The following is a 23,670-nucleotide window of genomic DNA, read 5'->3' on the forward strand; positions in this document are numbered from 1 at the left end:
TCCATATCTTCTAACAAAAGGAACAGGTTTTTGACAATATTTTAGAGCCAAATCTAAAGTGATTTAAGGATGCATTAATAAATGTCATGCCGCAATCTGACCATATGAGGCAGGGGAGTTATGTCAGTCACATAAAAGAAAGACTGCTTCACAGAGTTCTGGCACTGCCTCCAGTGATCACCATATCTAAATGTCCCCTCCCAGGCACACACTGGGATAAGTGGTTCTCAGGTATTTACAACTGGAGCTTTCTCATCAACACTGGGAGGTGAAAGCTATTTTTACCTAGGTGTGAAGGGGATAAAGAAAAAATTAAATATATCCAAATTACATTTCTTACCTGACCCTTTATTTTTTATTTTATTTTATTTTATTTTTGGTTTTTCGAGACAGGGTTTCTCTGTGGTTTTGGAGCCTGTCCTGGAACTAGCTCTTGTAGACTTGCTGGTCTCGAACTCACAGAGATCCGCCTGCCTCTGCCTCCCAAGTGCTGGGATTAAAGACGTGCGCCACCACCGCCCGGCTTTACCTGACCCTTTAGATTGATGATTCTATTTGTGAAGTTCATTTTATGTTCATTTAAAGACCCATCTTAGAAGAAACCACTGGTAGATGTTCCTAGTCACTAGCAAACCCTTTGTGTGTGTTTTTTTTTCATAATATTGAACTACTGGAATATTTTACTGGGATCATATCATACAGTTTTATACTCTATGAGCTGTGTATGTATGTATGAGTGCTTGCAGTGTGCAGGCATGTGAAGAGCAGTTGTGTGTGTCTGTCACTGTACAGAAGCAAAGGCCAGAGTATATCGGTACCTTTGTCCATCATTCTTGCCTCAAGATAGAATCTCTCGCTGAACCAAAAGTCCACTGTTTCAGCTGGGCTGGCTGGCTAGCAAATTTTAGGAACCTGCCTACATGTGTCCCTGAGTGTTAGGTTTATAGGCATGTGCAGACATGCCTAGATTTTTAAGTGGGTGCTGAGGATCTGAACTTAGGTCCTCATTCTTGCAAATCAACCACCCTTTCCCATTCAGCCATCTCCCAGCACAATTGTAGGAATTTTTTTATACTTTAGTATTTTCAGTACTAATGCTTTTCAGAAAAAAAACTGAATAATAATATACAAAATAGTAACAATAAACTAAATTATAGATAAAAACTAAAACCTATTTACTTACACAAGTCAATTTTTAAAAATCTACTTACCATCATTCATTTTGCTTGGTGATTTCCCTGTGGCTAAGCTTGGTGGCAGACTGCTGGACTCCAGATGGCACGGAGAGATGTTGGGAGTAAGGTTGGCGGAGGGAGAGTACTTCTCATATTTCTCATAGCTGTACCTGCAAATAGAGAATATGTTTACCCTGACAGGCTAACATCATGCTAAAACACAGACTTGGTTTGCCACTCATGTGAGGGCAGGTTGGGTTTGCATTCTTTCAAGTTGGACTCATCAAACCAAACCTGCCCTGAACAGGGGCTTGGTGCATGACCCATCCGAAGATGCTGCCTGCCTTTGCATCATTCTTGGGCCATCTGTGGTCCACAGACAGGAAAGAAAGGCAAGACTCATTTTAATAGAAGACGGTGACTGCCCATCACCTGCTCACTTAAAGCACATCAAAATCACAGTTGGCAGAATGCTCACAGGAATCCCACATCAGGCCAGCTCTCAAGAATGTGCAAAACACATCACGGCTCTAGAGCCCTTTACTCAGAAGGAATTCTGTTTTTTCCCTCCAGGTAATGACTTCGACTACAGATTAACCCAGCCCCACCCCTCCACCCTCCACTCCGCACCCCCACCATGCACTTGCTAAATTGCCCTGAGCTAGCTCTGAACTCGCTGAGGCCTACACAGACTGGCCAAGAACTTATGTGAGCCTCCTGCTCCTGTCTCAGGAATGGCGGGTATTACAGGTCTGTGTCATCAGGTCCAAATAATGGTAGAAACCTTTCATTTTTCTTTTTTTCCATGCTGGACGCCAAAACTACTTCCCCTGTGTACAGGACAGCGCATTACTGGTAAGCCCCAGCCCCAGCCATGGCTGCCCTTAAGTTTAGGGTTTTAGTTCTGAACAACTTTCAAATTCTGCCTAGAGCAGTCTTTACTGAGCATATGGAAATTTTGTATCCACTTCCTGCAGTCTCATCCCAAGCCTATTCATCAGTGTCAGTTTTGAAGCAGAGATCACAGTTACAATCTACCATTATAAACTTCACATCTGGGTCTAGGCAGTCAGTAAAGGACCAGCTTTGTAAGCATGAGATTCTGAATTCAGATCCCCGGCACTTAGTTAAGTGCCAGGTGCAGCAGTGGGCATATGTAACCCTATCACTGGGGAGACAGAGCGCATCACCAGAGCTCACTGGTCAGTCAATCTGCGAGAATCTCCTTGTCTTTTCACAGTTCTTTCCTTAAGTGTCTTCACTAGGTTGTTGTTCTGTATCATTCGTGTGTGTGTGCGCGCACACGCCTGAGGATGTATGGGTGTATGTGCTCACAGGGAAGCCAGAAGAAGATGTGAGGTGCCTTTGAGCTAGAATTACAGGTGTTTATGCAATGTGCACCTTGTATAGCAAGTGTTCTTCAAGGTTTGCCCATCTTTCCCTGCCCCATTCTCTAAAGATAATATCCTTCTATGACATACCACAGCACTCTGCATGTGTGTATTGTTTTTTTTTCCTACTCCTAAGATCCATGAGCTCAGGGAGTTCTTTTCATTCCCTTATCCACAGTGCCTAAAACAATGATCAGTATAGATGTATACTATAGCAATTCTCATATATGTGGGTTAGTGGAGCTAAGAGAAAGAATGCTAAACCCAGCCAGCCAGAGTGCCTCGTCATAATTACCATCTATGATTAATAACGTTTGTGTAACACCAAGGTTATTTATTTGAAGAAGGCAGAACAAAAAGTTTGTTTATACAAAACAATGCAAATTTACAAAAAAAAAGCCCATAATCAATGAATAGTTTCGTGAAAAGCTGTAAATGGTGTCTGGTGATGGGGGTGGAGACACGGGTCAAGGTGGAGAGCACTGGCTGCTCTTGCAGAGGATCTGGGTACAATTCCCAGTACCCGCATGGCAGTCCACAACCAACTTTAAGTCCAGTTCAAAGAGGATTCAACGTCCTCTCCCGGCCTCCATGACATGGCATGCACATTGTGTACAGAGACACAGGCAGGCAAAACACCCACATATATTTTTTTATAGAAATGCCTATAACCTCAGAACTCCAGAGGCTGAAGCGGGAAGGCTGTGAATTCAATGCCATCTTGGGCAGTCTAGTAAAGAAAATATCTAACTAACCAGAGCCATGTACCAAGACATTTGCCGAATGAAAACAAGACAAATGACAAAAAAAAAAAAAAAAAGAGAGAGAGAGAGAGAGAGAAGATCCGCCATCGCAGAAAGGGTTAGGAAAAGATGGAGGCTTTGGACTTACTTCTCCATGAAGAACTGTGGCAGCGCTGTGAGCAGTGTTCCAACTCCCATGACCAGGCAGCCTGCTCCAATGATTTTTGGTCTGTGAAGTTTGGAGCCAAAGTAACTAACAAATGTGATGACCAGGAGATTCCCTTTGGGGGAAAGAAGATGCATTCATGGTCTAGGAAACAGCAGAAGTGAACACATGGCGCACCTGCGCACGCAGGTTCAGTGCAGCTTCGCTCTAAGGAGAAACCACACGCCCAGATTTCCCATCATGTGACTCTCCCTGTGAGCTAAAATGGCTGCTGAAATCATTTCCAGGTTCATGACTTGACCCAAACTATTTGCATTTTGTCAAAATGGCAAAAACTTACCATCCTCCTGCCGTTTTGTTTTACCCAACCTGGCCGTTTGTTCTTCTAAAAGCATTTTATCAGTGAATTAAATTAGAGGCAGAGGCTGGAAGGATGGCTTCTTGGTAGAGAGAGTATACCGCTCTTGGAAGGCCAAGTTTGGTTCTCAGTAACATACTGGGTGGCTTACTGCTGCCTGTAACTCCAGCTGCAGGGGTTAGATGCCCTCATCAGAACTCCAAGGGCACTGACATTCAAATGCACACACCTACACGCACACACCACACACCACACACATACAATTAAAAATTAAAAGTATATCGAAATTATAAAAGGCTTCCTTTAGCTGATATTTTTAATTTTTATTGGTGATTTTGCAGTAAATTTTATTAATTTTCTTCATTCACTTATGCTTTAAAGTGTCAGTTATTATTCCTAATTGTTTTTGTAATGTATATTTTAGATTATCTCTACAGCTGATAAATAAAGGTTGTACAAAGGCAAGACATGCCTCACTTTAAATGAAATAAAATGTTTAACTCACTTTTATAAAACGATAACTTATTCCACAAGACAGGCATTTTAGAAATAAAAAATAATGTTGGTTTTAAAGTAAGAATTACATCATTTTAAAATAGTTCTAACGAAACATCATGAGTTACTTCTGTGTGTATGCTTTTTTATGGACACATTGTATGTGTGTATATGCATATGGAGTTGGAGATCAACCATAGGTGTCAGCTCTCAGATGCTATCTGCCTCAATTCACAAGATTATGTCTCCTCTCATAGGCCCATGGCTTTCTGATTTAGGCTAGGTTGGTGGTCCAGCAAGCTGTAAGCTGTCTTCACTGATTCATTCTGCAATAACAAGAAAGGGTCCAATACCATGCCTGGATTTTTGTTGTTGTTGCTGTTTAATCTGGATTCAGATATAAAACCAGGTCTTCATGTTTACTTGACTCATTAATGAATGAGCAAACCATCTCCTAAGCTTAATAATTCAACGTGTTTTACAAGTTTCTCAAGCTCTGTTATACACAAGAATTCCTAGGAGGTGGTGCAAAGGATACTACAAAGCTGTTAAAAATGGAAAATTCTTTTGTATAATTAAAAAAAATTTTGTATAATTTTATTTTATATCCTAAACACAGTTTCTCCTACCTCCTCTTCTTCATACCTTCCCCCTACCTCCTCTCTGCCTCCATGGGAAGCCTGCCCCTTTCTGAGTTTGACTTTTTTTTTTTTATTCTTTTTTACTTAAAATTTCCAACTGCTCCCCGTTTCCCATTTCCCTCCCCCTCCTCCCACATATTGCCCCCTCCCCCCGCTCCCCTCCCCCTATCCCCACTCCACTTCTCCTCCCCCTAGTCCACTCCCCCTCCCTCTCGATACTGAAGAGCAGTCCAAATTCCCTGCTCTACAGGAAGACCAAGGTCCTCCCACTTCTATCTAGGTCCAGGAAGGTGAGCATCCAAACAGGCTACGCTCCCACAAAGCCAGTTCATGTATTAGGATCGAAACCTAGTGCCATTGTCCTTGGCTTCTCATCAGCCTTCATTGTCCGCAAAATTTTTTTAATTATACAAAAGAAGCCAAGCTCAACCAGCCCTTTCTTTTGATAATATAATCAAATTTTACATCTTTTCTAACAATTCATAAATAAATATAAATCAATGTTTGGAAAAATACTACACCTTTATTCTGCATGACTACATACAATAGAGTATCAAAAATAACTAATGCAATATTTGTATAATATGTGCATGTTTTATAAAGTATTGCCAATACATTTGTTTTAAAATAAAATGTATTATAAGCTTAAAAAAAATGGAAAATTCTTGGCACTTCTAGTTTTTTGTTGCTCTGGAACATGGTCCAGTCAAGGAACCCGCATTTGTAAGGTAAGCACAACTGCAGTGGTGTGGATCATACAACAATAGACCGTGAGAAACACAGGTTAGGGACGTACTTTTTAAAGACCTTTCGAGTTTTAGCTATAATCGTTTGGGAAGTCTCATCTGTGGAAACTCCCATCTAGATAAAGAAACAAACCCTTCCCCATTGGCTGGCTGTGCGGGCCGATGGGGGTGGCCTGTCTTTATGCTGTCCTTGGTGCTTCCATGTTACAGCAAGAGCGCGTTTCCCATCTGCAAGCAATTATCTGGTTTACTACTGTTCGGACATACTGCCAGAGTTAGTCAATTGGAAAATGAGTGGTGAATTTTATATCCTGAAGAATAATAATAAGGACGTAGGAAAAGTAGGTTGAAAATGAGTTCTATGTGCTTGACTCTTGGAAGAATTTAGCTCTTTAAAATTTGCATGTTAAAAAATTAAACATGAGAATACCCATTTGGTGTTTAAGTAGTATATGGCACTATACTGGTTATGCCTTTTTGTTTGTGAATATGATTGCATTTTATAGCAACTGTTTTATAGCCCCATGTGCCCTCCACCAAACTCTTACAATATGGGACTGGGGTCCAAAGGGTGCTTCTTTGTTATATTAATGAATAATGCCATTTTGCCACCTGTTCCACCCCTAGGAGTTTACATTTCCTTATTTGCTATAAGAGCAACCTTTCTGAGTTCTCATGAGAGACATATGGGAAATATATGGTGATTTAAAGCCAAATATTAAAAAGAATTGGAGCAGGGGTAGGGGCAAAGTGCTGGCTGTGTTCAGATCCTCAACACCAGCATAAAAGTTGGTGTGAGTCTGATGCCACTAATCTCAACACTGGGCTCAGAAGAGGAGGTGTGGAGACTGGCAGATACCAAAGGCTTTCTGGCCAGTCAACCTAACTACAATGGTGACGCCAGGTTCCTTTGAGACCCTTTCTCAAAGACAAAATGAACAGTGATAAAGGAAGATACTGGAAGTCTATCTCTGTCTTCCACATATGCATGCATGGGCAGAACATCTGTGTACACATATGTGTGTACACATTTGCACAGACAGCACACACATATATGTGCATTAATACACACACATACACAGAATGGGATATAAAATTTCCCAATACCTGATATGACTAATTACCATATGAATAAGAAGTCCAGAGGGTTAATAAATGTTTTTACCAAACTGAGCATATCCCTCTATCTTTTTCTTTTTATGCACGCACACTCAAAATTTCAAATCTTAGAGGAGTCCCTCTGTAGGTGCTGAGAAGTCCCATCTGGACGGGCGAGTGTGTGCTATCCTGGGGCGGACTGTCCTGGTAGAGAGCACAAATGCCCCTCCCCCAGCTCCTGCTGCAGGGCTTTCTTTCCTACACACGGGCCCCCACCCCCACCCCCAAGCCTGCCTTGTCTGCAAGGTCCTTTGCTGTGGAACAGTTTCCTGCCCTTTCACTAAGGCTACCAACCCAGAGCAGTGAGTGCCTGACTAGAGGGCAGGCCTCAAGGTCCCCGCCAGGGAACGCGGGCCCCTGCTGCTGGGGCTGCAGTGTCTGCTGTGCTCTCCTGGACCTGCTCTGCCTGCCCCCTACTTCCCTTGGTCCCTGGCTCATTGGGGCTACCAGGAGTCCCTGTGTAGGTCTGAGAAGTTCCATCTGGACGGGTGAGTGTGTACTAGCCTGGGGCAGACTGTCCCGGTAGAGAGCACAAACCCCCCTACACTAAGGCTACCCAACCAGAGCAGTGAGTGCCTGCTTAGCGGGCAGGCCTCAGCAACCCCCGAAAGGGAGCACAGGCACCTCCAGCTTGTACTGCAGTGTCACCTGTGTTCTACTCGACCCCGCCCTACACCTTGCATTCCGCCTTCTTTCCGCGGGTCATTGGAATACCAGGCATCCCGGTTTTGGTGTTGAGGAGTTCATCTGCAAGGGAACGGTTCCTGCCCCTACACTAAGGAGATACACCCAGAGAGTTAGTCACAGCAAAGACTGGTCCAAGACACCAGGCCTCTCCTGGCTCCATTTGAAGGAAAAGATGGGCAGGCGCCAATGCAAGAATTCCCCCAACAACTTGAAAGGCAACGTGACATCACCAGAATCCAGAAATCCCAAAATGAGAAGTGTACACCCTAATCCAGAAGAATTAGAAGAATTCGACACAAAAGTGAATTATATGAAAATAATAGAGGACCTTAAACAGGAGGTGAAAAACTGCCATAATCAATTAGAGATTACAAACAAAAAGGCAGAGGAAATGAATAAATATCTCAAAGATACCCAAGAAAACCAAGAGAAACAAGAAAAAGTAATCAAACAGGTAAGGGAAACAGTTCAAGACTTGAAGAATGAAGTGGAAGTAATAAAGAAAACACAAACCGAGGGAAGGATGGAGATGGAAAATTTGGATAAATGAACAGGAACTACAGAGACAAGTACCACCGACAGATTACAGGAGATAGAAGAAAGAATCTCAGACACTGAAGATACCATAGAGAAAATAAACTCTCTAATCAAAGAAAACAGCATAACCAACAAATTCTCATCACAAAACATTCAGGAAATCTGGGACACAATAAAAAGACCAAACCTAAGAATAATAGGGCTAGAAGAAGGAGAAGAAGTACAGCTCAATGGTCCAGAAAATATATTTAATAAAATTATAGAAGAAAACTTTCCCAACCTTAAGAAAGATATTCCTTTGAAGGTCCAAGAAGCATACAGAACACCGAATCGACTGGATCAAAAAAAAAAAAAAAACATCTCCTCGTCATATAATAATCAAAACACAAAACATACAGAATAAAGAAAATATTAAGAGCTGCAAAGGAAAAAGGTCAAGTTACCTATAAAGGTAAACCTATCAGACTTACACCTGATTTCTCTATGGAAACCATGAAAGCCAGAAGGTCCTGGATAGATGTACTGCAGAAACTAAGAGACCATGGATGCAAGCCCAGACTACTATACCCAGCCAAGCTTTCGTTCACTATAAATGGAGAAAACAAAATTTTCCAGGATAAAAACAAATTTAAACAATACGTAGCCACAAATCCAGCCTTACAGAAAGTAATAGAAGGAAAATCACAAACCAAGGAGTCCAACAATGCCCACAATAACTCAGACATCTAATGACCCTTCACCAGCACAACTTGAAGAAGGGAAACACACAAACTCTACTACCAAAAGAAAGAAAGAGAGAAAGGAAAAATGACTGGAGTTAACAACCACTGGTCATTAATATCACTTAATATCAATGGACTCAACTCACCTATAAAGAGGCACAGGCTAAGAGATTGGATACGATAACAGGATCCAACATTCTGATGCTTACAAGAAACACACCTCAACCACAAAGACAGACATCTACTCAGAGTAAAGGGCTGGGAAAAGGTTTATCAAGCAAACAGACCTAAGAAACAAGCAGGTGTGGCCATACTAATTTCTAAGAAAGTTGACTTCAAACTAAAATCAATCAAAAGAGATGGAGAGGGACATTTTTTACTCATAACAGGAACAATTCACCAGGATGAAGTCTCAATCCTGAATATATATGCCCCTAATATAAAAGCACCCACGTACGTAAAAGAAACATTACTAAAACTCAAGGCAGTCATCAAACCACACACACTAATAGTAGGAGATTTCAACACTCCTCTCTCACCAATGGACAGGTCAATTAGACAGAAACCTAACAGAGAATTAAGAGGATTAAAGGAGGTAATGGATCAAATAGACTTAACAGACATCTATAGAACATTCCACTCAAATAAGAAAGAATATACCTTCTTCTCCGCAGCACATGGAACCTTCTCAAAAATAGACCACATACTCGGTAACAAAGCAAACTTACACAGTTACAAAAAAATATCGGTAACCACCTGTGTCTTATCAGATCACCATGGATTAAAGTTAGAATTCAACAACAATGCTATCCCCAGAAAGCCTATGAACGCATGGAAACTGGACAGTCAACTACTGAACCACACCTGGATCAAGGAAGAAATGAAGAAAGAAATTAAAGTCTTTCTTGAATTCAATGAATACGAAGACTCAACATACTCAAACCTATGGGACACTATTAAAGCAGTGCTAAGAGGAAAGTTCATAGCATTAAGTGCCCACTTAAAGAAAACAAAGAAAGCACACATTGGAGACTTAATAGCCCACCTGAAAGCTTTAGAAAAAAAAGAAGCAGACTCACCTAGGAGAAGTAGAAGACTGGAAATAATCAAATTGAGGGCTGAAATCAACAAAATAGAAACACAGAAAACAATCCAAAGAATCAATGAAACAAAAAGCTGGTTCTTGGAGAAAATCAATAAGATTGATAAACCCCTATCCAAACTAATCAAACGGCGGAGAGAGAATACGCAAATTAACAAAATCAGAAACGAAAAGGGAGACATAACCACAGACACAGAGGAAATTCAGAGAATCATTAGATCTTACTACAAAAACCTGTATGCCACAAAATTGGAAAATGTAAAATAAATGGAAACTTTTTTAGATAAGTACCATATACCAAAGTTAAACCAGGACCAGGTGAACAATCTAAATAGACCTGTTAGTCGCGAAGAATTAGAAGTTGTTATAAAAAACCTCCCCACCAAAAAAAGCCCAGGTCCAGATGGCTTCAATGCAGAATTCTACCAGAACTTCCAAGAAGACCTAATACCTATACTCCTTAATGTATTTCACAATATTGAAACAGAGAAGTCATTGCCAAATTCCTTTTATGAAGCTGAAGTTACTCTGATACCAAAACCACACAAAGACACAACCAAGAAAGAGAACTACAGGCCAATCTCACTCATGAACATCGACACAAAAATACTCAATAAAATACTGGCAAACCGAATCCAAGAACACATTAGAAAAATTATCCATTATGATCAAGTAGGCTTCATCCCAGAGATGCAGGGCTGGTTCAACATACGAAAATCTATCAATGTAATCCATCATATAAATAATCTGAAAGAAAAAAACCATATGATCATTTCATTAGATGCGGAAAAAGCATTTGACAAAATTCAACATCCCTTTATGATAAAGGTCTTAGAGAGATTGATTAGGAATACAAGGGTCGTTCCTAAGTATAATAAAAGCTATTTATAGCAAGCCGTCAGCTAACATCAAATTAAATGGAGAGAAACTCAAAGCTATTCCACTAAAATCAGGAACATGACAAGGTTGTCCACTCTCTCCATACCTTTTTAATATAGTGCTTGAAATTCTAGCAATAGCAATAAGACAACATAAGGGGATCAAAGGGATTCAAATTGGAAAGGAAGAAGTTAAACTTTCATTATTTGCAGACGATATGATAGTGTACATAAGCGACCCCAAAAACTCCAGCGAAGAACTCCTTCAGCTGATAAACACCTTTAGTAGCATTGCAGGATACAAGATCAATTCCAAAAAATCAGTTGCCCTCCTATACACAAAGGATAAGGAAGCAGAGATGGAAATCAGAGAAGCATCACCCTTCACGATAGCCACAAATAGCATAAAATATCTTGGGGTAACTCTAACCAAGGAGGTAAAGGATCTATTTGACAAGAACTTCAAGTCTATGAAGAAAGAAATTGAGGAGGATACCAGAAAATGGAAGGATTTTCCTTGCTCTTGGATTGGGAGGATCAACATAGTAAAAATGGCAATTCTACCAAGGGCAATTTATAGATTCAATGCAATCCCCATTAAAATCCCATCAAAATTCTTCACAGATCTTGAGAGGACAATAATCAACTTTATATGGAGAAACAGAAAACCCAGGATAGCCAAAACAATCTTATATAATAAAGGATCATCTGGAGGCATTACCATCCCTGACCTCAAACTCTATTACAGAGCCTCAGTATTGAAAACAGCTTGGTATTGGCATAAAAACAGAGAAGTCGACCAATGGAACCAAGTAGAAGACCCTGATTTTAACCCACAAACATATGAACACCTAATTTTTGATAAAGGAGCTAAAAGTATTCAATGGAAAAAAGAGAGCATCTTCAACAAATGGTGCTGGCAGAACTGGTTGTCAACGTGTAGAAGAATGAAAATCGATCCATATCTATCACCATGCACAAAACTCAAGTCCAAATGGATTAAAGACCTCAATATTAGTCTGAACACACTGAACCTGATAGAAGAAAAAGTGGGAAGTACTCTACAACATATGGGTACAGGAGATCACTTCCTACGTTTATCCCCAGCAGCACAGACATTAAGGACAACATTGAATAAATGGGACCTCCTGAAACTGAGTAGCTTCTGTAAAGCAAAGGACACTGTCACTAAGACAAAAAGGCAACCCACTGACTGGGAGAAGATCTTCACCAACCCTGCAACAGACAAAGGTCTGATCTCCAAAATATATAAAGAACTCAAGAAACTAGACTTTAAAATACTAATGAACCCAATAAAAAAAATGGGGCGCTGATCTGAACAGAGATTTCTCAACAGAAGAAATTCGAATGGCCAAAGGACACTTAAGGTCATGCTCAACCTCCTTAGCGATAAGGGAAATGCAAATTAAAACAACTTTGAGATACCATCTTACACCTGTCAGAATGGCTAAAATCAAGAACACCAATGATAGCCTTTGCTGGAGAGGTTGTGGAGAAAGAGGCACACTCATTCATTGCTGGTGGGAATGCAAACTTGTGCAACCACTTTGGAAATCAGCGTGGCGATTTCTCAGGAAATTTGGGATCAACCTACCCCAAGATCCAGTAATACCACTATTGGGAATATACCCAAGAAATGCCCCATCAAATGACAAAAGTATCTGTTCAACTATGTTCAAAGCAGCATTGTTTGTAATAGCCAAAAACTGGAAACAACCTAGATGCCCTTCAATAGAGGAATGGATGAAGAAAGTGTGGAATATATACATATTAGAGTACTACTCAGCGGTAAAAAACAATGACTTCTCGAATTTTGCGTGCAAATGGATGGAAATAGAAAACACTATCCTGAGTGAGGTATCCCAGACCCAAAAAGAGGAACATGGGATGTACTCACTCATAATCGGTTTCTAGCCATAAATAAAGGACATTGAGCATATAATTTGTGATCCTAGAGAAGCTAAATAAAAAAGTAAACCCAAAGAAAATCATATAGTCATCCGCCTGGAGAGGGGAAGTAGACAAGATTGCAGGGCAAAAACTGGGAACTTGAGGGTGAGGTGGCAAGGGGCAAAGCGGAAATGGGATGAGAAACATGAGAAGGGGAGGATGGGAGGAGCTCGGGGGATTGGGATGGTTGGGATATGGGAAGGGAGGATACGGGAGCAGCGAAGTATATATCCTAACTAAGAGAGCCATCTTAGGGTTGGCAAGAAACTTGACTCTAGAGGGGTTAGCAGGTGTCCAGGGAGATGTCCCCAGCTGGTACCTTGGGCAACTAAGGAGAGGGAACCTGAAATGACCCTATCCTATACTGATGAATATCTTGCATATCACCTTAGAACCTTCATCTGGCGATGGATCGAGGTAGAGACAGAGTCTCAATTTGGAGCAACGGTCTGAGCTCTTAAGGTCCAAATGAGGAGCAGAAGGAGGGAGAACATGAGCAAGGAAACCAGGACCACAAGGGATGCACCCACCCACTGTGACAGTGGAACTGATTTATTGTGAGCCCACCAAGGCCAGCTGGTCTGGGACTGAATAAGCATGGGTTGAAACTGGACTCTCTGAGCATGGCGGACAATGAAGGCTGATGAGAAGGCAAGGACAATGGCACTAGGTTTCGATCCTAATATATGAACTGGCTTTGTGGGTGCTTAGCCTGTTTAGATGCTCACCTTCCTGGACATAGATAGAAGACCTTCGTCTTCCCGCAGAGAATTTGGACTGCTCTTCAGTATCGAGAGGGAGGGGGAATGGTGTGGGGGGAGGAGAAGAGGAGTGGGGATAGGGGGAGGGAGCTGGGGGGAGGGGGCAATATTTGGGAGGAGGGGAGGGAAATGGGAAACGGGGAGCAGTTGGAAATTTTAATTAAAAAAGAATAAAAATAATAAAAAAAAATTTCAAATCTTAGGGAAAAAAGCAAACTTCTTGGTGTAGGAGGTGCTTCTGTCTTTGTTTTGCTTTGTTTTCATTGGTTAATAAAGAAACTACTTTGGGCCTGTTGATAGGGAAGAATTTAGGTAGGCAGGGAAAACTAAATGGCATGCTGGGAGAAAGGAGGCAGAGTCAGGGAGAGATCCATGGATTCGCTGCCAGAGTCAGACATGCTGAATCTTGGCCAGTAAACCACTGCCATGTGACAATATATGGATTAATGGAAATGGGTTAAATCAAGATGTGAGAGTTATCCAATAAGAGGCTAGAGCTAATGGAGCAAGCAGTAATTTAATTAATACAATTTATGTGTGCTTATTTTGGGGCTAAGCTAGCCAGGCAGCCAGGACGAACAAGCGGGCCCTCTCCTTGCAACACCTGAAGTTATCTTATGTAGCAGAAACAAACACTGAACAAGGACCGTGTATGACTTGGCAGTTGTAGCCCAAATGCAGTTGTGAATTGTAAGGGTAATATCCTATTAGTAAATGGAACAGTCACTGGAGCCTAGTACAGTTAATTACAGGGGTGAGAATAGGAGCTAAGAAGAAATCTGTTAATTAAATCACTATATAACATGTAGAAGAACCATTTTTTGTGGACTAGAAGACAGGTTGTGAAGACCTCAGCTCAGTCACAAAGGCATAAGAAACACTGAGCCTAACACGGTGGTGTGCACTTCAATCTCAGAACTCAGGAGGCAAAAACAGACCTTTGTGAGTATGAGGTCAGACTGGTCTACACAGCAAGTTCCATGCCAGCCAGGGCCATAGGGTGAGATACCTTGTCTCAGAAAATCAAACAGTGGAAGACAAAAAGAAGAGACATGTGTTGAGCAAATAAACTTTTGAAGTATGCTTACTAAAAACCATACAAACAAGCCGGGCGGTGGTGGCGCACGCCTTTAATCCCAGCACTTGGGAGGCAGAGGCAGGCTGATCTCTGTGAGTTCAAGACCAGCCTGGTCTACAAGAGCTAGTTCCAGGACAGGCTCCAAAACCACAGAGAAACCCTGTCTCGAAAAACCAAAATAAATAAATAAATAAATAAATAAATAAATAAATAAATAAATACCATACAAACAAACTTATAATAATTATTTAATTAATTAAAATAAAAACCATGAAAGAGGTGCATTGTTGAATAGTGATATTTTAAAAGCAGTGTATTAAGTTAGAAACAAGTAAAAGTTCTCCATTATCACCACTTCAACATAAACCCAAGGACAATCAAGTAAGAAAATACAAAAATAATTGACATATTTAGGAATTAAAAAAATAAATATGAAAGTGTCTTCTATTTCAGTCATATGATTTTTCTATTTGGAAAATGCTAGAGTTTCCACAGACAATCAATAGAAATTAAAAGAATTTCAACAAAGTTGTTACATATGTAGATTATCATATATAACTTTTATAGTATGTATGTGGGGTGTGTGAGCATGCTTATATGTGTGCATGTTCACACATGTGTGGAAACATACATGTGTGAGAATAAAGTGTACATGTGTTGTATGTGTGTAGAGACTTGCTGTTGGCACTGGGCATCATTTTGGACCAGTTTCTCTCTTACATATTAGGGTAATCCAACAGAGAGTTTGTACCATGTCTAAGTAGCTCTAATAAGGTGTTCCTACATCGAAACCAAGAGTCTGAAAAATTAAAACTTTCTGACATCTAATTTTTACTGGCACATCTCCCTTCATCTGTAAGTTTGCCTCAGTCAGGAGATACTGGCTTTCTGGGTATAGTCTCATAATGTAGACAATCACCTGACCAAAGGAGGTGACTCAGTGACATCAAGGACTGGTATGAGCAGGCATTTTAGAATCTTGATGTATGTGAGGTCACTGACTAACAGCATTGGTGGCCTCTAACAACAAGAAATGCAGACTTCCTGTGAGACGTCTCAGCAGACAAAGCCACTTTGCCCTGAGTTCAATCTACAGAGTGAACATGATGGAAGGAGAGGAATGACTCTCGAGGTATCCTCTAACCTCCCATGTGCACCATAGAACACTTTTGTGTGCACATGCAAACACATAGACTAAATTAATAACTAAATTAATGTAATCTATAACAAAAACAAATAGAACCTTGGGTCCCCTCCCTGTAGAATCGATGCCTGCACTTTAATACTCCCCGGACCCCAGTACGTCCATTAAGGTGTGATTGGCACTGATTCAGGAACTTGGTGAACAAATTAGCAGGACTGCTCCACCTACAAGGCTGATGACCTGTTAGGACTCTAGTGGTTGGAATTTTGTGGGTTCGGAACCCAATTATCTCTGGTCTTCTTAATCCCTTCACAGCATGTGTCACCCACCTCTCTGTATGACCTGACATCTTGCTGACCCTTAGGTAAACCCCTCTGTATGAAAACACCCCTAACCTCTACCTATCCAAAAGCTCATATTATCATCAGGTGGCCTCTAAGCCCAATAGCTGAGGTTTCCCCCAACTTTCTGTAACCTCCTACTTGATGTTTTCACCAACCTGCTGGAAAGCATCTTGATCAATGGCTTTCTTTGTTCTTAAACAAAACCTTCATGTAACATTTACCACATTAGGACACAGTATTTGGGGTAGCCTAAGTTGGTGTCCATGGGCTATGGCTATGCATTATTTGTCTCCAAAATAAACCATCTCCTATCCCTTTTAAGGTGAGGGTTGTGTTTTTTGCAGAAGCCAGAAAAGTTTATATGTTCATTGGTCTTATTTTTTTCTGAGTCACAAATGAAAGCAAAATAGCAGAAATTTAAAAAAAAAAAAAAGAAGAAGTTGACAATTTAGACATTCCTGTCACTCCAGGTAAAGCTGACACTAAAACAGTTAGGAGACTTCCCTGCCATTTTATTTGTTCCAAAAGGCATCAGCAAGCACTGAGAGGATTACTTTGTTTTTCTTTGAAAGGCACTAAATGCCTCACAGTTAGTCCAGGGGCTGACTAACTGGAACCACACAGTGATGGAAGTCACTGATTTGAAGAGGGAGTCTAAGCAATTGCCAAACCAAGGATACCTAAGTGTATGCAAAGTTTTTACAATCAGTTCTACTCTTGTGTTCCTGCTAATAGAATCCCCTTTCTCTCCTTCACAGCTACTGTGTAGAAAAATACAGTGTCTACTACTTAAATATTTGGGCAACATTTTTGCAGAGGCACTTTACATGTTCCCACATTCCTATTCCTCCAAGAGGTGTTTCTCACATACCACAACCCCAAACACCAATCAGGAACCCCTCTCCTTCCCAAGGAAGTCTTCCCTCCTATGTTTAACTAACTCATCTAAGCTGTCCAGTCATGAACAGTGAGGGCAGGGAAATTGTTATCAGTTGCCTGTTCTGTGAAAGAATGGGTTTCCTTTGAGAAGCATAAGGTCCTGGCAGATTTGTCCAAACAGGATTTTACAGGTTGGATCTCAGCAGACAATAAATGATGATACTGAGCAGAGTTCAGAGAAAGACCTTGGAATTAAAGGGAAGGTCGGGCTTCTGTAATACCTACCAATTTCAAAACTACCATCAATTACTCCCACCAGAGAGGAAGGGATATCAAACCTTCTCTCTATCTGAGTGATGGTGCTCTTCAAATAGCCTTCTGTCAATGCTTTGGCAAAGTAAACAAAAGACAAGGCACCCAGGAACACCTGGAAGACATGAAAGGGCACAAGAAGTCTGACTAGCTTGGCATGGCTCAGAAGTTACTAAGGAAACAAAATTCAGAGGAACAGCACTGTGGAAAGGCAAGTGTGTTACCATTGACAGTTTGATTCAAGTACTGTTGCAGCTCTAATTAGTCTCAAGACTATGCAGAATTCCTCCCCTTCCCCCCAAGAACAAGCCCTCTAAATTACTTGGCAGTTAAAATGCATGGTGATTTTCATGTAAATTGTGTGCAGGATTCCACCTCTCCCCTACCCCTCCACAAAAGACATTAAAGGGAGTCTAGCTTTGAGACTATCAGAGAGTGGCTTGGAAAGCACCATCCATAGGTAAGTAAATAAAAAAAGTGAAAATCAAAACCCATACACACGCTATCTCCTCACATGTCCAACCTTGTCTATTAAATATTTTTGAAATCACAACCCTGCACTAGCAGGGAACATTCTGCTCTGAAATGTTCAGTCTACTTTTTTGTTTGTTTGGGTTTCTTGAGACCACATCCTTTTGGTATGTGTTTGTTAACTTTATTCTTAAATTTCCAGTGGTTCTTCAGTAGCTGGTTATATTTTAATCGACTTACGTTTTACTTGTATATGTAAAGCAGTGTGCATGTGAATTCAGGTTCATAATTATTAGAAAACAGTATTTTTTTGTTTCATTAATACTATTTGCTAGAAAGAAGGAAGGCTTACATCATGCAGACACCTGTCCCTTTTTATGTAATAAGAAAAGCCAAAGTTTTCTTTCCCGGAAAGAAAATAGTCTTGGGTGTGCTTAGTCTTATATATGGCACAAGACAGCGCTTTAACAAATGTCTGCATCTACATATTCCGTTTGTCTAGGAAGAACCTTCAAAAGAGCAGGAGAAATCCATCTAGCCCGCATGGCAGGCAAAAAGGATTCCACTACTTGGCAAGCGGTCTTGGTAATTTGCAGTTAAAAGCTTATATTAAAAAAGACAGCAATTTCCTCTTCTAGCTGAGTTTTATATGGAAGTCAGCATATAAAGTACACCCAAGCCCTCTACCTTGAGTTTGCCACAGCATGGTCGCGTTTCCTCTGGGGATGGACACCCGGCTTTAAGAGATTGCCTTCTGACGGGTCGCGAGGGGTTTTTGTGGAACAAATGGGAGTTTTTCTTGGATGAGGTGTCCATTACGAAAACGTTCCTTATCCCAGCCTGTCAACGCTGATTTTCAAAGGAAACAACAATTTAATTCCGAGCCACAGAATTTAAAGACGTTTCCATTTCACAGTAGGTTCAGCTCTTTAGGTATAAGTTAAAGTGTCACTATCTCCTCTTACCACAGTAAGTTGGCAACATTTTTCAATTAAAATCAGACAGGATATTTGATTAACGAATCCTGCCATTGAGAGCCTGCAGCCAGCATTCCTTTTCAATCTCTTCACTTTGAGCCTCATTATAGCAAAGAATAAATTTCCATGTTGCCTTTGGAATAAATAACGAGGTAGAATTTTTCTGACTTTGTGGTCTCGCCAGATTAAACCGGGCGCGAGCAGGAAGGGGAAGAGAAATCCAACCTCTTGAATATTGATTCATTAGAAGTAAGGCTTCCAAGACTCAATGAATAGCAGAAGCTGACACCATCCCAGATCCCCGAAGCACCTTAGCATTCCCCTGGCACCCGGGTAAGGATTAAAATGAAGCAAAAAGGAAGAGGTCCAATTTGTGCACCATTTGGCTAATGAAGAAGGAATGTGAACGATAAACGTCTAGCGCCTAGATTGAATTCAGATGAAAATACAGGCTTTAGTTTGCCTGAGAGGAAGGGAAACCCTCCCCATGCTTAATTCTCACCCTCCCCTCTTTCTTTCTCCTGAGGAAACTCATGACAGTTTTGCACAGTCTGACCCTGTTTCTCCCTGTTCACATTAATATTTACACATCCTGTGCTACACTTTTTTAACCCTTCTACCATGAGCTAGAGTTTATCTAATAATCTAATGCGTGCTACAGTATTCAAAAATTAAAGCAGCATGGCTGTGTACAAGATACCCACTTGTACACAGACATCTTCTGACCCTCATTACACTGACTGCAGAAATAATATTTGGAGTAAAACTTCATGCGTGTGGTAGAATATAGGATTGTTCTGCTTATGTCTATAGGATCTTGACCTTGTTAGCCAATTCTTCTTGGTTTATTAAAGTTTTTATCATTTGGCTTCATAGATTGAATTTTGTTTCTGGAAAAAAAAAAATAAAGGAATGGCGGTATGATTGACTCATTTTGACACAAAAGTGACAGGAGATGGCCCAAACAATTTAGAAATGGAGTAGATGTCTTTACTCTTTATTTTATGGGAAATGGATGGGGTTTAAAAGAGAGGGGCAGGGTCTTTTTAAAAAATACTATAAGACATAGAGTAAATGACAGGACGCTTTATCAAGAAATTGCCTCTAAGGAAAGCAAGCAGAGAATGAAATGGGTTCACTGGTGCTATGTATTTGATACAACTGAAATGACATTCATTATGAAACTTCGTGAGGTCAGCATAAAAAGAGAAATTTCGGAACAAACCTATCGATTATAAACTCCCCCAAATGTCAGCAAAACCAAATTGATTGCTCAATACTTTAACTGGAATTTTTCTAAAAATGTAGCAACCGATTAATAATAGTGGTTGATAACATTTGGCATCCATTCCTGAAAAAGTAACAATAAAACAACAGTAACAGAAACAAAATCAGAAACAATCTAAGAAAACTCTTAGCAGTCTGTGATACCAACTTTGTAAAAAGACTAAATTACTCAAGCTAGTTATCTAAAACAATGCTTTGCAAGAACCATCAAACACTGTCCAAGAAACACAGGCTCCTGCACAGGTTTCTTTTCAACAAGTCTACTCAGATCCTGATGGAGGTCTAGAAAGACTCATTGCTTAGGATGAAAAACATTCAAATAGCCAAATGACCAAAATGGCCAAAAAAAAATTATGGCGATGTCTCACAATGAAGTTTCAGAAATCACTGGAAGGTAAAGCAAAGAAGTAAATATTGACATTGAACAGAGTAGAACTTATTTTTAAGACAGTGAGACGAACATTGATAAGAAATGGACTCACATGAAGAGAAACGAAGTCTCCCTGACTTCAGTGAAATGCATTGCTTCTAGTGAGCGACTTTGCAGAGATTTTAATGTTAATTAAAAGTCTATACACATCTTCTAGTTTTTCTATAATAAGTATGCATTTTACATAAAAAATATGACATTAGAAAACTAAAAACATCACTACATAAAAGCATATAGCCAGGAACACTTTAAAACACAGAAGGAATAACAGTAAATTTATATCTCAAAATGTGATTCTTTCCAAAAATTATATAAAATTGGCCTTTTAAGGGCTTCTGAAAATACTACTTCCAATTAGACACTATTTTAAAGCTGTTAACTAGAATATGCAATATATCGCTCAAACTAAATCTTTCTTTGAAAGAGCAAGTGCTTTAACTATAAGCTGTTTTCACAAAACAGTAAAACACACTGGAAATTATATTTTAAAAATTTGAGATGTTTTAGCATGCTTTCTTCTTGTATTTGGAAGTGTTGACACAATCATTTTTACTGTGATCTGGTGGTGAGGACAAAGAGCAGACATCCTGATCTGGGTCAGTACTGTGTTTGGACCAAGTAAAACCCTTAAAACACTGACACTACATAGTTTTGCTGGAGCAAAACTGCATCTTAATGACTAATATGCAAATCAGCATGACTGCAATATGTTCTAAGCAGGTTTCAGCTTGTGGGTTTTGTGTGCTTCTCAGTGCTTTGAAAGGATAGGGAGGAGGGCCCTATGGTATGAAGGCAAGACTTCTATAGCCAAAGCCCCCTTCTCTTTATCTGCATTTGTGTAGTGGGACTAAAGCACAGTTTAGAGGGATATCCACCTGATACGTCACTGGCCCATCTGAGTCAATTTTTCCAAAAAATAAAAGGACAGATGGGAAAGTTTCATTCAGTATCCCAGGTCAGAGCATAACCATAGTCCAGATTCTAAAGCAAACAAGCCAAGCTGGTAGCTTCTAAAAAGCTGAATTCTCTGTTTACATTGGTTGGTTTGAGAATCTAGTTTCTAAAGGAGTACAGATGGCCAAGGTAGGTAAAGTTAGTTACACAGATACACTCGGGACCTATGTTCTGGACCAGTGACAGTGCAGCCAGCCTGCATTGGGCTGTCACCGAGAAGGTCAAAGAGGTAGCCATACCCAGATCTCCCTTCTCAAACAGCTCTGCACTAGCCAGGTACTCTGACCCTCTTCCAGATGTCTTTAGAACTAACCTGTAGTCTTTGCTGAGGAGAAATGTGCCTTATATAGAATACCGATCTCCCACCCCCAGGAGCAAATGACTTCACTATCAAATTCACATTTCATAAGCACTCCTATTCAGGGTGATATATACATATATTATAATATTTAAAATAATCCCCAAACTTCAAAATCATCGTATTTACTTATAAAATGATTTCACTTCGAGCAGTTAAGCTTTCTGTCAGAGGCTGCCCAACTAATAAGCATCAAAGCCCAAATTCAAGTGAGATCTGAGTTTACCTGGCTTCTCTGACAGACTCCTTTCCTATTTACCCAGCTAACAAGGGAACCCATTGCTTTTTACTAAAGTGTCGTGGATAAACCAAAGTCTTGAAGAAACCAATGTCAAATTGTCAACTTCTCTCCTAGGAGAGCAAGGTGTCATGCTCACACAATTAAAAACAAAAATAAATGAATAGATAAATAAAAATAAAAAGAACCCATTCTTACCTGGAGGTGGAGATCAAAGCTGGCCAGTTCTTCTCATAAAGTTCAGCAGAGGGCTGACTCCCAGGGCACAGCCTGAAAGAGGAAACTGAGGTAACACCCGACGGCAGTTCTGAGCAGTTCTGGCAAGTCAAGAGAGCTGGTGGGCACAGACAGCACAGATTAGAGAACAGAAAAGACCAAGGGTCCGGTCTCACCCCAGGGCAATCTTTCTTTTTCTCCTCTCCAGTTGGCCTCTTTTTTTTTTTTCTTTTTTTCTTTTTTTTTTCTGGCAGTCTGGAGGGAATTGGGCACCCTGGCAAGGGCACTGCCCTGCGTCTCAGCTCCCAGGGTACGGAAAGAGCTGGAGACTTTGAGCCATTTCTTTGCAATTTGCAGCAAGTTTAAGGCCACACGTGATAAAGCTTTATTTACAGGAGAAAGAGGAAAAAAGAAAAGACCACTTGTGGTTTTTCTACTTGCTGATCCCAGAAAACACAACTCCCCAGGGCGGGTAAGAGGGAAGGAAGTTTGTAACAAAGACCACCCCCCTCCCCCTCTTCCAAGCAGTTTTCCAGCCAGCAATTCCTTAGGGATATCAATGGGCCAGCCTTGTTGTTCTGCATTTGTTTGTTTGCTATTATTTAAAAAAATATATTCTTGGGCTCATTCCTGGCATGGTTGTTCTCCCATTGGGATTCTAGAATCTGCAGGAATACTTTCAGGTCAGGATCAAAGCTCTGCAGGCTTCTTCCAGGTAGAGTTTGCTCTCAAAGCAAAAAAAAAAAAAAAAAAGTATTAACCTTTCACCCACCCCACAATTTGAAATTTGACAAAATAGCAACTTAACTTTTGCAATTCAGCTGCATTTGTTACCTAAACCTAAGTACAAAAATTGTGCAACTCAAATCAATTTTTTTCCCAAGGTAATGATTTTTAGAGAATTTTTGAACAGTGTTAGTTTACATTTGTTTTTCACCTGTAAGGGAATTTGCCACCAGGATTCTCCAAGGTTCAACTTGTTCTTCCAGGGCTGTCAGTAAGAGCAGACCACTTACTCTCAGCATGTTCTGCTATGAAACTAAATCTCTCTTCATCTTCAAATGAGATTTCTAGGGAGAGCCCAAGGATTAAATTACGTCCTGCCCACCACATATAAAAGCTCCAAATGGGCAAACAATATTTTTATCACAGATGCAATTCCAGGCAGTCAAGATGATTAGCCACCTTTTTAAAAATTAAATTTTTGTTTTCATGTGTCCTTGTGTGTGCTTCTGTGAGTTTATGTGTAGTACCTGCCTATTCCAGAAAAGGGCATTGGATGTCCTGAGACTGGAGCTATAAATCGTTGTGAGATGCTGTGTGGAAACTGGGAAACAAATCCCAATCTTCCAAAAGAGCAGAAAGAGCTCTTAACCATTGAGCTATCTATCCAGCCCCCATTAGTAAACAGTGTAAAGAAAACATTTTACTACAAAGTAATAAAACAAGAG

General features: G+C 40.4%; 1 protein-coding gene across 3 annotated transcripts in view; it reads right to left on the bottom strand.

Annotated features, from left to right (window-relative positions):
* The window catches only part of LOC130877568 (solute carrier organic anion transporter family member 1C1), a 50,704-nt gene extending 28,054 nt beyond the window's left edge, over positions 1–22,650 (bottom strand). For 2 of the 3 annotated variants that reach the window (XM_057774999.1, XM_057774991.1), the window contains exons 1-5: positions 22,202–22,650; positions 18,447–18,608; positions 17,262–17,403; positions 3,458–3,590; positions 1,212–1,345 (exon numbers count right to left, since the gene is read on the bottom strand). In XM_057774999.1, the coding sequence (XP_057630982.1) occupies positions 1,212–1,345; positions 3,458–3,590; positions 17,262–17,403; positions 18,447–18,575 (538 nt within the window). In that variant the 5' untranslated portion in view covers positions 18,576–18,608; positions 22,202–22,650. The remainder of the gene's footprint in view (positions 1–1,211; positions 1,346–3,457; positions 3,591–17,261; positions 17,404–18,446; positions 18,609–22,201) is intronic. The other variant, XM_057775008.1, reaches the window with a different exon arrangement.
* Positions 22,651–23,670: the final 1,020 nt, after the last annotated feature.

This window comes from Chionomys nivalis, chromosome 1 (genome assembly GCF_950005125.1).
Source record: "Chionomys nivalis chromosome 1, mChiNiv1.1, whole genome shotgun sequence".
Lineage (NCBI taxonomy): Eukaryota > Metazoa > Chordata > Mammalia > Rodentia > Cricetidae > Chionomys > Chionomys nivalis.